The 13,106-nt window shown below is 40.2% G+C and overlaps 2 protein-coding genes across 4 annotated transcripts in view; one reads left to right on the forward strand and one right to left on the reverse strand.

The window, feature by feature from the left end:
* LOC105493299 (ubiquitin specific peptidase 38) overlaps nucleotides 1-3,371 on the reverse strand; it is a 37,326-nt gene extending 33,955 nt beyond the window's left edge. The window contains exons 1-2 of the mRNA XM_011760843.3: nucleotides 2,155-3,371; nucleotides 324-459 (exon numbers count right to left, since the gene is read on the reverse strand). Coding sequence (XP_011759145.2) covers nucleotides 324-459; nucleotides 2,155-2,836 — 818 coding nt within the window. The 5' untranslated portion in view covers nucleotides 2,837-3,371. The remainder of the gene's footprint in view (nucleotides 1-323; nucleotides 460-2,154) is intronic.
* Nucleotides 3,372-3,501: 130 nt separating this feature from the next.
* LOC105493297 (uncharacterized) overlaps nucleotides 3,502-13,106 on the forward strand; it is a 253,196-nt gene continuing 243,591 nt past the window's right edge. For all 3 annotated transcript variants that reach the window (XR_011620937.1, XR_011620938.1, XM_071092983.1), the window contains exon 1: nucleotides 3,502-3,747. The gene's annotated coding sequence lies outside the window, so the exon portion shown is untranslated. The remainder of the gene's footprint in view (nucleotides 3,748-13,106) is intronic.

The raw sequence follows: 13,106 nt of genomic DNA on the forward strand, positions 1-13,106 counted from the left end.
AAAAAACAAAGAAAAATAGGTTGCAGGAAACAATGATGAGCAACGAAATTAGTGAAATACTGTATACTGATAATCCAATCAGCATCTGTATATATGTGTGTATATTTTGGGAATTAAAGGTGAATTGAAAATAGATTTGTGAATTATTGGGATGCCTCTCAACGCTATAAGGTAAACAATTCCAATCTATTTGGAGAATATTTACATATGTCATTCCATGATTTTAGTTTTAAACATTCGTAAGTTTTTCATTACTCACAAAATACAAAGTATTTCCTCTTCCCCAATCTACAATTACCATTAATAGTGTCATGAAGAAGTACCTGCAAAGGGCTTGGGTCATACTTGCATCTTTTACATTTGGATCTGTAGTAAGGCTCCTGATGAGAACTGTAATCATCTGAAGAGGAATATGCTGCACAAGGCTTGCCAATGCTACAGAAGGTTCAAATGATGCATCTGTTTTTTTAATAAAAAAGAAAAGGAAACATGGCAAGTACGTTCAAGTATTTAAAAAGAACAACACTTTACAAAAAAAACAAAAGTAATTGCAGCAAAGGTGTTAATTAGGAAGGATTATTATGCTACACCCTCATGCGTAGACTCTAATTTACAAGGAATGTTAAATTACAGGAATGAAAGATTAAGAGTGAACAGCAATGATCACTCATACTATAGACAGAAAACTAAAATATATTGCTATGGTTAGTCCATAAGTTACTTTAAATTTTTCATAATCTATCGACTTATTGTTGCACTGAAATATTAACCTGTAAATCACTAATCAGAAAGGAAATATAAAGAAACTTATATAAAGTATCATTTCAATTTCTACTTCAGACCCTCCAAAATAACTTAAAACTTATTGATCATTACATCTTTCTAAGGAAGATTTAAAAAAATCTCTTAAAGTAGAAATTAAGGTGACTTTTGGGGGCACTTAAGTATCATTTCAACTCCCGCTTCAGACCCTCCAGAATAACTTAAAACTATTCATCATTACATTGCTCTAAGGAAGATTTTAAAAAATCTCTTAAAGTAGAAATTAAGGTGACTTTTGGGGAGACTTTGCTTAAACTGGATACAAATTAAGCAAATCCAAGACAAGCACCTTTATTGCTACAGTTGAAAAAATTTGGTAGGAACCTAACAGTTATGACAACACAGGCAATAGAAGTAAAATTACAAAAAGAAAAGAAAAACCAACTCAGATACTGCAAATACATCGTTTGTAATTCTTTCATAAATATATTAAATTCATCAGAACACAGAACGCTTGATAAAACTCCACCTTTACTTCTGGTTCTTAAGATAAAAAGAGGACACGTCCCTCACAAGTTCAATCTGAACAGCCAGACAGTCCCCGCTGGTGGTATAAATGAAGGAGAATGCTTGTACCAAGTAGAGCGGAAATGAACATGGTTTTGAATGTATTCAAACCTGAAAGGTCCAAGACAGAACAAGGAAGGTAGAGGTACTGGTAAAATTCCTGGGCGAGAAAGCATTTTCTAGGCAAGTATCATGTGACCCTTCTCTGCTTTCTGAGAATGCAGTTCATGGGCACTAAAACAAATATTTAAATCCTCATACTCTTCTTCCTTCCCTCATTCTATCTGTATCCCTCCTTTGTCTACTAGATATTGTAGACAAAAAATGTCAGTATTTAAAAACTTCATAGTTAACTGGGATAATCCAGTAATAAATTGCATAATCCATTAATTCAAAAATGAGGAAATACAAAAATGGGGGAAAAACTCATTACAAAAGGAGAGAGACACGAACAACAAATACTATGGTAAACATCATGCTACCATTAGTCACTAATGAATGGAAGCTTTCTGCAGTAGCTGTCATCCTCAAAGCATTCCAAATAACTTGAGCAGAGGCTGGGTAATTAAGCAACTTGTTTAGTGCCAAAGGTCTTAGACCTGGACGTTCTCAACCTTTAAAATGGGAACGCTGCCTGTTTTTAAAGTACGAGGTGACGTCCTGAATAAGGTAGTGAATGTGAATAAATCTGGGATAAGGGTATTAGGATTTGCTCTCCCTTAAGAATGTTTTCAGGGCAGTAGGAAAACATGGTGTGAATGTGTGTGTTCAAGAGAGACATATACTGAATTTTTATGAGATATTCTGAAAGATAATGACCCTTACCTGTGGAAGAGATGCTTGCAAAAACTTCCTGCAGAGAAGGCAGCAGTGTGGTAGGCTCGGCCTTCCAGATGTTCTGCAGCAAGTTACTCACTTTTGTCACCTGGGAGACATATTCCCGCAACTCTCTCTCCTGAGTGGACACGCACTGGAAGTGGCCTATCGTTCGAACCAGCTGTTGACAGAACGTGATGGACAATTTCCCTTTGGGGATGCATTGCACGAAGTCGGTCAGAAGGTCGCTCAGTCGGGCACAGAGCTGCGGCTCCGGTCTCTCACACACCATCCGTAACACCTCTACCTGCAGGAGGCTGAAGAGATCCAGCACCGACGGACAGCTCATAATCAGCTTCAGGCCGTTGTGAATGTAGTCCAGGATGGCTACATCCTTCCTGTCCAGAGAGTGGTAGCCCTGATGAAGGAGGCCCAACACAAAGGTCTTGTTGAAGAAGGACTCGAACTCTGGCCGGTGGTATCGTGCGTAGGCCTCCAGCACCTGGTGCCCCACCTGCCGCTGGAAAGGGTCCTGGCCCTCCAGGATGAGCCGGGTCGTCAGGTCAAACATGGCCTCGCACTGCGCCTCGTCTAGCCAGTGCTCCGCCGATTCCACCACCTTCCGCACAATCACCCGCTTGAGGGGCAGGGGATGCGAAGAACTCACAAGGCCCTCCAGGATCTTGTCCATTGTCGCCACGCAGCAAGGCCAGGGCCAGAGGATAAGGAGCGGGTGGCGGCAGCCCCGAGGTGGGGCAGGAGAGCCCCGGGGCGGAGGTGAACTTGGAGCGCCGCAGCAGCAGCGTGACGGGCCACCGCCACCGCCGCCTCAGCAGCCACATTTATGGGGCAGGGAGACCCATCCAAGCTGGGGCGAGAGCTGGCGAGCCTGGAGAGCGTAAGAACCGACGCCTGCGGCTGGCCTAAGGCGCCAGAGGCCCGTACTCCGCCGCCGCCCCGGGCCCTCGATCCCTCTCAGCATCAGCGCGGAGAGGCCTGTCGGGACCCCCGGCGGCGTCGGCTGGCGCTCAGGGTCCGGGGCTGTTCGCCGGTGGGTGGAGGAAGCGCGCCTCCGAGTTCCGGGTCAGGTGTGGGCGTCCAGGCTTCAGCAGATCGTGAGAAGAAGCCGGCTGTCGGCTGAGTCAGGAGGCGCTGTCACGGAGGGTGCTGGGATCAGCCGGGTAAAAGAGACCGAAGCGACACCCTTTGACCCGGATTTTGAAGTGCCGGCAAACAGGAAGTGAAGGACCTAGGAACCTCCGGCAAGGACCGCCCCTCCGCCCGTCTCTTCCTCTCTTCTTCCCTCTCTCCCTCCCTGCTTCCCCAGCTTCCGCCCGGAGTCGTAGACTCCGTTCCCCCGGCACTCGAGCCTCCTTCCCGCCCCGCAGCGCAGGTGCGGCGACTACCGCGTCACTGGAGAGTGTGTCGAGTCACAGGCGGTCTTCCGCACGGAGCGTCCCCGGCTGACGCTGCGCAGCTGGCTGCGACCGTAGGATTCTCGCCGGCTAGTCTCCGTCGGTTCCGCCTGCGTCAGGTTACTCGTGAAAACTCGAGAAAGTGCTATTGATGTGAAATCTGAGGAAAAGAGCATTTGGGGGAAAAGTAAGGAAAACTCAAAACTCGGATTGAGAAGACTTTGCCTTGGCTCATTAATCAAGAATTGCGCTTGCGCGCCTAAATGCCACTGTCTTTATCGTGCGATGTCGGTATTGAAGTAAGAGCAATACCGGCGGCATACCTAGCATTTAGCGGCCATCAGTATCAGTAGCAGGCCTCTAGCAAAAAACCAGTTAGTGAGCCTTTGTACCATATCGAAAATTATAAGCCGTCCAAAAAAGTGTGAGGAGAGTAAGGGAAAATGGCATATTAGAATTCAAGTATTTTTATTCCTGTGTCATACAAAAGAGTACTTTGAAAATAGAAAACCAGGTGGAAATACCACAAAACTCATTGTGTATGTTGACACTGAAGATGGTTTAAAGTAGGGAAGAACAGATGCAATCATGTTTGTTCTCTTTCATGCCAAATTCCAAAGATTCACAATAAGAGTTTGAACTTCAATCAGAGCTCTTTATATTGGAAAATATTGCCTAACTATATAGCGCCCTTCAGGCTTAGTTAATATAGTTGTGAAACTAGACATTAAGGCCCTGTAATACAGACAAAACTTTAAAGAAATAGGTCATTTAAAATGTCCCGTAGAAAAATGAACAAAATTCTGTTACTTCAGTTTGCTAAAGAGTGGTTTTTTTTTTTTTTTTTTTTTTTTTTTTAACCAAGTTACAAACACGATTATACTAACATATTTAACACGTTGATTATGGTAGTCTTACGAAGAGTGGTTTAGAGGAGACAGGAGCTGGGTAAAAGGGAACTTAAGACCAAGTTGAGTTGTAGGAAGATACCGAAGATAAAAGAGAATTGAGGTAATTGATCTATCCATCATGCTAGAGACAGGAATGATTTTGGAATTTTCCTTTTTCCAATAGGCAGGAGGTGAAGGTACAGAGATATTTGTCTTTACTGGGAATAATGCCACAGTGGAAGACAAAAATAATATAGAAAATAAACTATTAAGAAGGAAGTATTAAGAAGGAGCGTGGATTTGAGGTGGAGTGGAGGAAATTTGGAATTAGTCTTTGTGCTAAGAAACTAACAGGATGAATGAAGATTGCTGAATGGTACCAGTGAAGTGATTATTCCAAAGTAGACAAGAAAAAAATATTGGTAAATTTAAAACTTGACAGATTACTTTGAATTGTCTATAACATTTTCTTCTTTCTGTTAATACTAGGTCTTGAAAAATTAAATATTACAAAATAAGATGTCTAAGAGAACATAATGCTATTAATTCATATAAATTACATAACGTCATAATATTAGACTTCCAAAAGCACCATGACTGTATTTTAAAAATACCTGTTGAATGATAGATGCATGAAATGAAATATTAGGTTTTTATACCAAGATATTCAAAACTTATTTCCTTCTTTTGCCATTAGTTAAACAAATGTGTATAATACTCTCTTCTATAAGATTTCAATTGAAAGTGGCCAACTTTAAATTTATTTTATAGCATAACTAAAAATTCTGTAATAATACCATGGTCCTTTTTAACATTTTAAAATATTTTCAGAAGTCTGTGGAAGATTTTTTTTTGCAGTGAGTCATGCCACTAATCATTGGATTAGTGGGTGCTATCGTAATGGGCATTAAAATTTTGTATAAAGTTTTAGTCTAAGGCCTCAATTGCTAATTACAGGTTTTACAAATATGTTAGATCTGAGAATGGGAGCTGAGTGATGGGGATGAAAGAAGAAAAAGCACAGGATAGGGAGTGATTATTGAGCAACCTCTGTGTTCCTGGAACTCAATATATTATACTTTACCCTTGGTTCTCAAAACAGGGTTTTGGAAGTAGATGTTAATAGCTGCATTTTATAGATAAGATACTGAAGCCAAAGGAGGTTAAAAAAATAATCACGTCTGACTCTAGAGTCTCTATTAATTTCCATCATACTATTAGATGAAAAGTGTGTGTGTGTTTATATTTGTGATAAGCAAAGAGAAAAGGCAGTTCCAAAAGCAGTGGTTAGAGTTGGCCAACTGCAATAACGTTATTGTGAGGTTAGTTTTCTCCTAGGAAATTTATATTATACCACCTTATAGAATCAAAAGCAAACTGATTTTATAGAGAGGACTGTGATAAATAAACCATCATATGAAATAATTACAAATAATCCCTGACTTTATGAAATTTATGTTCATATACGTTTTTTAAGTTGTAAAGAAAATAAGACAGGAAAGAAACACACCAACCACTTTGATATGGTTTTTGTTTTAATGATTTAAAATGGACACCAAGCTAATCTCATGACCCTATTTCATTTAATTTTTTTCACAGTGCAAAGTGAAAGCAAGTTTATTAAGAAAGTAAATGAATAAAAGAAAATTAAAAATTAAAAATATACCATTGGCTACTTCATAGGCAAAGCAGCCTCACTACCCTATTTTAAATCTTCCAGTGCTTATCATCTTAAAATTCAAATGGCTACTGTTGACTTTAAGGCCCTCCATAAAGTTGCTCTTGTGTCTTTTCCTACCGTTCTCCTCATTTATTATATGTTTACAGCCTTTTTCTGTCCTCTAGAATCTAAGCTTCATGAGGTCAAAAAACAAACCTCTTAATTTTCTTAGTTACCTCTATATCTAGCAGTTAGAACACTAAACAATCTAACAAGTGTGTGTGTGTGTGTGTGTGTGTGTGTGTGTGTGTGTGATGGAGTCTCACTCTGTTGCCCAGGCTGGAGTACAGTGGTATGATCTCAGCTCACTGCAACCTCCTGGGTTCAAGTGATTCTCCTGTCTCAGCCTCCTGAGTAGCTGGGATTATAGGCACCCACCGCCACACCTGGCTAATTTTTGTATTTTTAGTAGAGATGGGGTTTCACCATGTTGGCCAGGCTGGTCTTGAACTCCTGACCACAAATGGTCTTCCCACCTCAGCATCCCAAAGTGCTGGGATTACAGGCGTGAGCCACCGTGCCCAGCTCAATCTAACAATTTTTTGAACGAATGAACTTTTAAAAAATGAAATGAAAAACATGGTTAAAAAAAAGTCCTAAGGAATCTACACAATAATTTCTAGAACTAAAAAACTCAGCAGGGTTTCAGAACATAAGAGAATAGACAAAAATCAATTGTACTTTTATGTACTAGCAATGAACACATGGAAACCAAAATTAAAAATATAGCATTCATAATTGCTCAAAATAAAAACTATGTAGGTGTAAATCTGACAGTGCATGTACAGGACTCATGCTGAAAACAACAAAACACTGATGAAAGAAATCAAAGATCTAAATAAATGACCATGTACAAGGATTAGAAGACTCACTGTAGTGTAGATGTTAATGATCCCTAAATCGGTATGCAGGTTTAATACAATTCCTATTAAAACTCCAGCAAGGTTTTTTTTTTCTTCTTCCTGTACAGGCAAGATTATTCTAAAATGTATTTGGAAAAACAAATGAGAGTAGCTACAACAATTCTGAAAAGGAGGAATTAAGTGAGAGGGGTCATTTTACCTGTGTTACTTTGTTCTTATGCTGCTAATAAAGACGTATCTGAGACTATGTAATTTATAAAGGAAAAGTTTAATTGACTCATAGTTCAGCATGGCTGGCAGGCCTCAGGAAACTTACACTTATGGTGGAAGGGGAAGCAAACATGTCCTTCACGTGGCAGCAGGAAGGAGAAGAATGAGAGCTAAGCTAAAGGGGGAAGCCTGTTATAAAATCAGATTTCGTGAGAACTTATATCATGAGAACAGGATGGGAGAACCTGCTCCCATGATTCAATTATTTCCACCTGTTTCTTCCCTCAACACATGGGGGTTATGGGCAGTACAATTCAAGATGAGATTTGGGTGGGGACACAGCCAAACCATAGCACTAATCAAATATAATACTCATTATATGCCAGGGTAATTAAGACAGTATGGTAATGGCAGAGAGATGGACACATAGTCAGTGAAATGGACAACGATAACCTAGACCTACACAAATATACCCAACTGATTTTTGACAGAGATTCAAAAGCCATTCAGTGGAGGAAGGATAGTGTTTTCAACAAATGGTGCTGGAGTAATTGGATGTTCATAGGCAAAAAAGAAATGAGAAAACAACAGTACCACTGGACTGTTCTGCTACAAGGTTTCACAGAAGCACCAAACTTATTTTGTCAAATCTTAGTCCTGGAGGAATTCAAACTTTCCAGGACCCAGTTGTTAGAATATGTGAATGAACTTTTAATTTCTGGCAAAAGGAAGGCCGAGGTATCAGAAACCACCATAATCTTGCCGTATTTTCTTTGAGAAAGGGGATCGTGAGTCTCTAAGAACAGATTGCAGTTTGTAGAAAAAGAAGTTAAATATTTAGGACACCTGATTAATGAAGGGAAGTGGATAATAAACCCAAAGAGAATATTGGGAATAGTGGGTTTGCCTTTGGCTAAGACAAAGAGAAAACTCAAAAAATTTTTAGGTTTAACTGGCTATTTAGGTTATGGATTGACTCATATGCTTAAAAGACAAAATTCTGTATCTCAAGTTACTAGAAGAGGAGCCCGATCCCTTGTAATGGCCCCCAGAGGAAATTCAGGCAGTGAAAGAGCTAAAGCAGGCCCTCACTACAGCCCTGGTCCTGGCCTTCCCATCTTTAGAGAAACCATTCCATCTGTTTGTAACAGTAGACCGGGGCATGGCCCTTGGGGTGCTTACTCAAACCTGGGGAGGGAAGAGGCAACCTGTTGCTTTTGTCTCGAAGCTTCTCGATCCTGTCTCTCAGGGGTGATCTGAATGTGTGCAAGGAGTAGCTGTGACAGCCCAGATGGTAGAGGAGAGTTGAAAGCTATCCTTTGGTGGGGCCCTAATAGTAAACACCCCACACCAGGTCAGGAATATATTAAATCAAAAAGCTGGGAGATGGTTGTTGGATTCTCAGATTCTAAAATATGAAGTCATATTACTAGAAAAAGATTGTTTGGTTGTAACACCAGATACTTACCTGAATCCAGCCAGTTTCCTATGGAAAGGAGACAAGAACAAAGAGACATCAGACTGTAACTGCTTAGATATCATAGAATACCAAGCCAAAGTTAGACCAGACCTTAGGGAAGCTCCACTACGTGATGGGATTAGACTGTTTGCGGATGGGTCATCCGGAGTGATAGATGGCAAGAGACATAATGGTTATGCTGTCTTTGATGGAAATAAGCACTCATTATGTGAGAAAGGTAGATTACCTAATGGCTGGTTGGCCCAAACCTATGAATTACATGCTCTTGACCCCTAAAGCTCCTTGAAGGCCAAGAAGGGACTATATATACTGATTCTAAATGTGCCTATGGGGTGGTACACACTTGTGGAAAAATCTGGACAGAGCAGGGCCTAATAAATAGTAGGAGAAAATAATTGGTACATGGGGAACTGGTCAGACAGGTTTTAGAAAGTCTCCTGCTTCCAGCAGAGGTAGCCATAGTTCATGTAAATGATCATCAGAAAGAGAACACTATAGAAGCTGTAGGAAACAGGTTTGCAGATGAAGCTGCTAGGCAAGCCTCCCTGGGACAAGAAATTATAGACTATTTAGCCTGATACCAGACATCCCTAAGGTAGTATTAAGGTCTCAGTTTACCAGAGAGGAGAAGGAAGAATTACACAGGATGGGGGTCACTCAAAGTGAAGATGGGAAATGGGTACTTCCTGATGGGAGAGAAATGATAAGTAAACCCCTGATGAGAGAACTGATGTCTGTATTACTCCCCAAAGGGAGTCATTGGGGACCCCAGAGTCTGCATGATGCAATACTTAAGAATTATGGGTGTATAGGGATTTATACCCTCGTTAAACAAGTATGTGGAAGTTGTGTAACTTGTCAAAGGATAAACAAAGAGGTGATTAGAAAACAGTTCACAGGAGGAAGACTTCCTGGACTAAGACCACTTCAGAGCATTCAAGTAGATTTCACATAAATACCCAAAGTAGGAAGACTGAAGTATTTATTTACTGGTGATCATGGATCACCTTTCCAGCTGGGTGGAAGCCTTTCCCCTTCCAACAGCCACCTCCAGGAACGTGGTCAAAATAATATTATAACAGACTTTACCTAGATTTGGCCTGGTGAAAAACATTGATTCAGACAATGGCAGCCACTTCACCTCCAGGGTGTCAAGGGGAATTATGGAAGGTTTACAAATTAGATGGGATTATTACACCCCTTGGCATCCTCCTTCCTCTGAAAAGGTAGAAAGAATGAATCAAACTCTCAAAAAGCACTTCACCAAACTAATAAACTAAAATGCCTTGGACCAAATGTCTCCCAATAGCACTCCTTAGGATTAGGACAGTCCCAAGAAAAGACTTGAGATTGTCCCCCTACAAGTTATTATATGGACTCCTGTATTCAGGCAGAGCTATGGATATTCCTACTGTGGAAACCAAGGATCAGTTCTTAAGAAATTATATACAGGCATTATCCTCCACCCTGTAATCCCTTAGGTTAAAAGGACTTCTGACTCAAACTCTGCCTCTTGAGTTAGCAGTTCACTGCTTCCAGCCTGGCAACTAGGTGCTGATTAAGACTTGGAAAGAAGACAAGCTCCATCCAAGCTGAGAAGGTCCCTATCAAATGCTGCTGACCCCTGAGATGGCCATGTGTACAGCTGAATGGGGGTGGACTCACTATACTTGTCAAGGGACTGGTAAAAGAGACCCTGGAAGGATGGGAAAAAGATCAGTGGAAAGTACATGGGGCACTTGAGGAACCCTTAAAGTTAACTCTGAGATGAATCTAAAAAGAAAACATGGGCTGGTCCCTTTTCTGGAAGCTAATATGGCTGGGATGGGCTACTATACGAAGAGAAGAAGGTCAAAGTAGAAACTGACAGGAGACTCCTCTCTACCCATTCAGGTTGGTAATTAATGTAACCAAGATGGTGGCACCCAAGACTATAAGATTTGATGACTGCCAGGTTTTACCTTGTGAGAATTTGGAAAATCAGAGACAACGCTCACATGTGGATAAATATCCACTTCATATGATCTGCTTGGAATAGTCAAATTAGAGGTTTCTAGGGCCTAGAGAGAAAATAAATGGGAAGTTATTGTTTAATAGGTACAGAGTTTCTATTTCAAAGGATGAAAAGTTCTGTAAATGGATAGTGGTGAAGATTGCACAACAGTGTGAATGTACTTAATGCCACTGAACTGTACACTTCAGAATGGTAAATTTTGGGTTATATTTTACCACAATAAAAAATTAAAATCAACAGTAAAAAAGTCAATCCAATTAAAAATGGGCAAAAGACTTCAAGATACGTTTCAATGAAGAGGATATACAGATGGCAAACAAATGAAAAGTTGTTCAACATTACTAGCTAATAGGGAAATGCAAATTAAGACCCTGAGATATTATTACACACTTATTAGAGAACTGCTAAAATAAAAAATGGTGACAACATTAATGCTGGCAGAGATGCAGACAGACTGATTTCTCATACATTGCAAGTGGAAATGCAAAATGGTTTAGTCACTCTGGAGAATTGTTTGACAGTTTCTTAAAAATTAAACATGCAGCTATCATATGATCAAACTGTTGAACTACTGGGTATTTATTCCAGAGAAATGAAAATCTATGTTCACACAACTACATATATGCAAATATCCAAAGCAGTGTTATTTGCAATAGCCAACAACCAAAAACATTCAAAATGGTCATCAGTAGGTGAATGGCTAAACAAACTGTGGTCATCAGTAGGTTGAATGGCTAAACAAACTGGTACGTTCTTACTGTGGAATATTACTTAGCAATAAAAAGAAACTATTGATGGATACAACTTGGATGGATTTCAAGGGCATTATGCCAAGTGAAAAAAACTAATCTCAAAAGTCACATACTATGTGATTCCATTTGTATGACATTCTCAACATGAGGAAATTTTAGAGATGAAGAACAGATCAGTGGTTGCCAAGGGCTAGGTATAGATAGGAGAGGCAAAGGGATGAGTAGAAATTTTAATAAAGGGGTAGCATGAGGGTAATCCTTGTGGTGATAGAATAGTTGTGTACCTTGATTGTGACTGTTGCATGACTCCACACGTAGTAAAATGGCATGGAAGTATACATACTTTGTATCGATATCAATTTCCTGATTTTGATATTATGCTATAGTTATATAAGAGGTAACATTGAGGTGTAACTGAGTGAGGAGTACAGAGGATTTCTCTGTGTTATCTTTGCAACTTCCTGTGAATCTATAATGATTTCAAAATTAAAAAGTTTAAAACAAAACACCCCTTAAAAAACCAACCCTGGCCATGAGTGGCCTGTACTTTCAATTAGGTGACTTTAGTCTGCCCTGTTTGATCTTCCCCACCAAAACAGACCCCAAACTCCGTAATATTTAGAAACTAAGAGATTAAAACTTCCAGGATCATATTATTTATTTATTTATTTATTTATTTATTTATTTATTTATTTATTTTTGAGACAGCGGCTCACTCTGTCGCCCAGGCTGGAATGAAGTGGCATGATCTCGGTTCACTGCAACCTCCACCTCTTGGTGTCAATAAATTCTCCTCCCTAAGCCTCCCAAGTAGCTGGGATTACAGGCATGCACCACCATGCCTGGCTAATTTTTGTATTTTTAGTGGAGACAGGGTTTCAACAGGCTAGTCTTGAAGTTGGCCAGGTTGGCCTTGGAACTTCTGGCCTCAGGTGATCCACCTGCATCAGCCTCCCAAAGTGTTGGGATTACAGGTGTGAGCCACTGTGCCCAGCCAGGATTATGTTTTAAGAGGCAAATGGATTCATGACTATGCATAGACAGTGGCCTGTGCAGCCTGTGAGGCCTACTACACGTTACTTCTTGCTCTTAATTAACTAGATGTAAATGGGAAACAAGTTACTAATAAATCATGGTTGCTAGAAATAAAGGTTTTAGTTCTAGTATTTATTAAATAAGATTAAAAAGTAAGGATTATTTATATATCTATTTGAATTCTGTGTAATAAAAATTCCAACATGGGCCCTCTATCAGCTGGAATTGCTATGACAGATTCTTTATGAAAAATAATCTAGAGAGTAATTATCTCAGTCTGCTCGGGCTGCCATAACAACATACCGTAGACTGTGTGGCTTAAACAGCAGAAATTTACCTTCTAACTGTTCTGGAGGCTGGAAGTCCAAGATCAGGATGCCAGTAGTGTTGGTTTCTGGTGAGTGCTCTCTTCCTAAATTGCAGATGGCTGTCTTCTTGCTGTGTTTTCACATGGCCTCTTCTCTGCATGAGAGAAGCGAGAAGGATCTCAGGTTTTTCTTTTTATGAGAACAGTGATTCTATTGGATTAGGCCCCACCTTTATGACCTGATTTAACCTCAGTTACCTCCTTAAAGGTTCTAT

This window comes from Macaca nemestrina, chromosome 3 (genome assembly GCF_043159975.1).
Source record: "Macaca nemestrina isolate mMacNem1 chromosome 3, mMacNem.hap1, whole genome shotgun sequence".
Taxonomy (NCBI): Eukaryota; Metazoa; Chordata; class Mammalia; order Primates; family Cercopithecidae; genus Macaca; species Macaca nemestrina.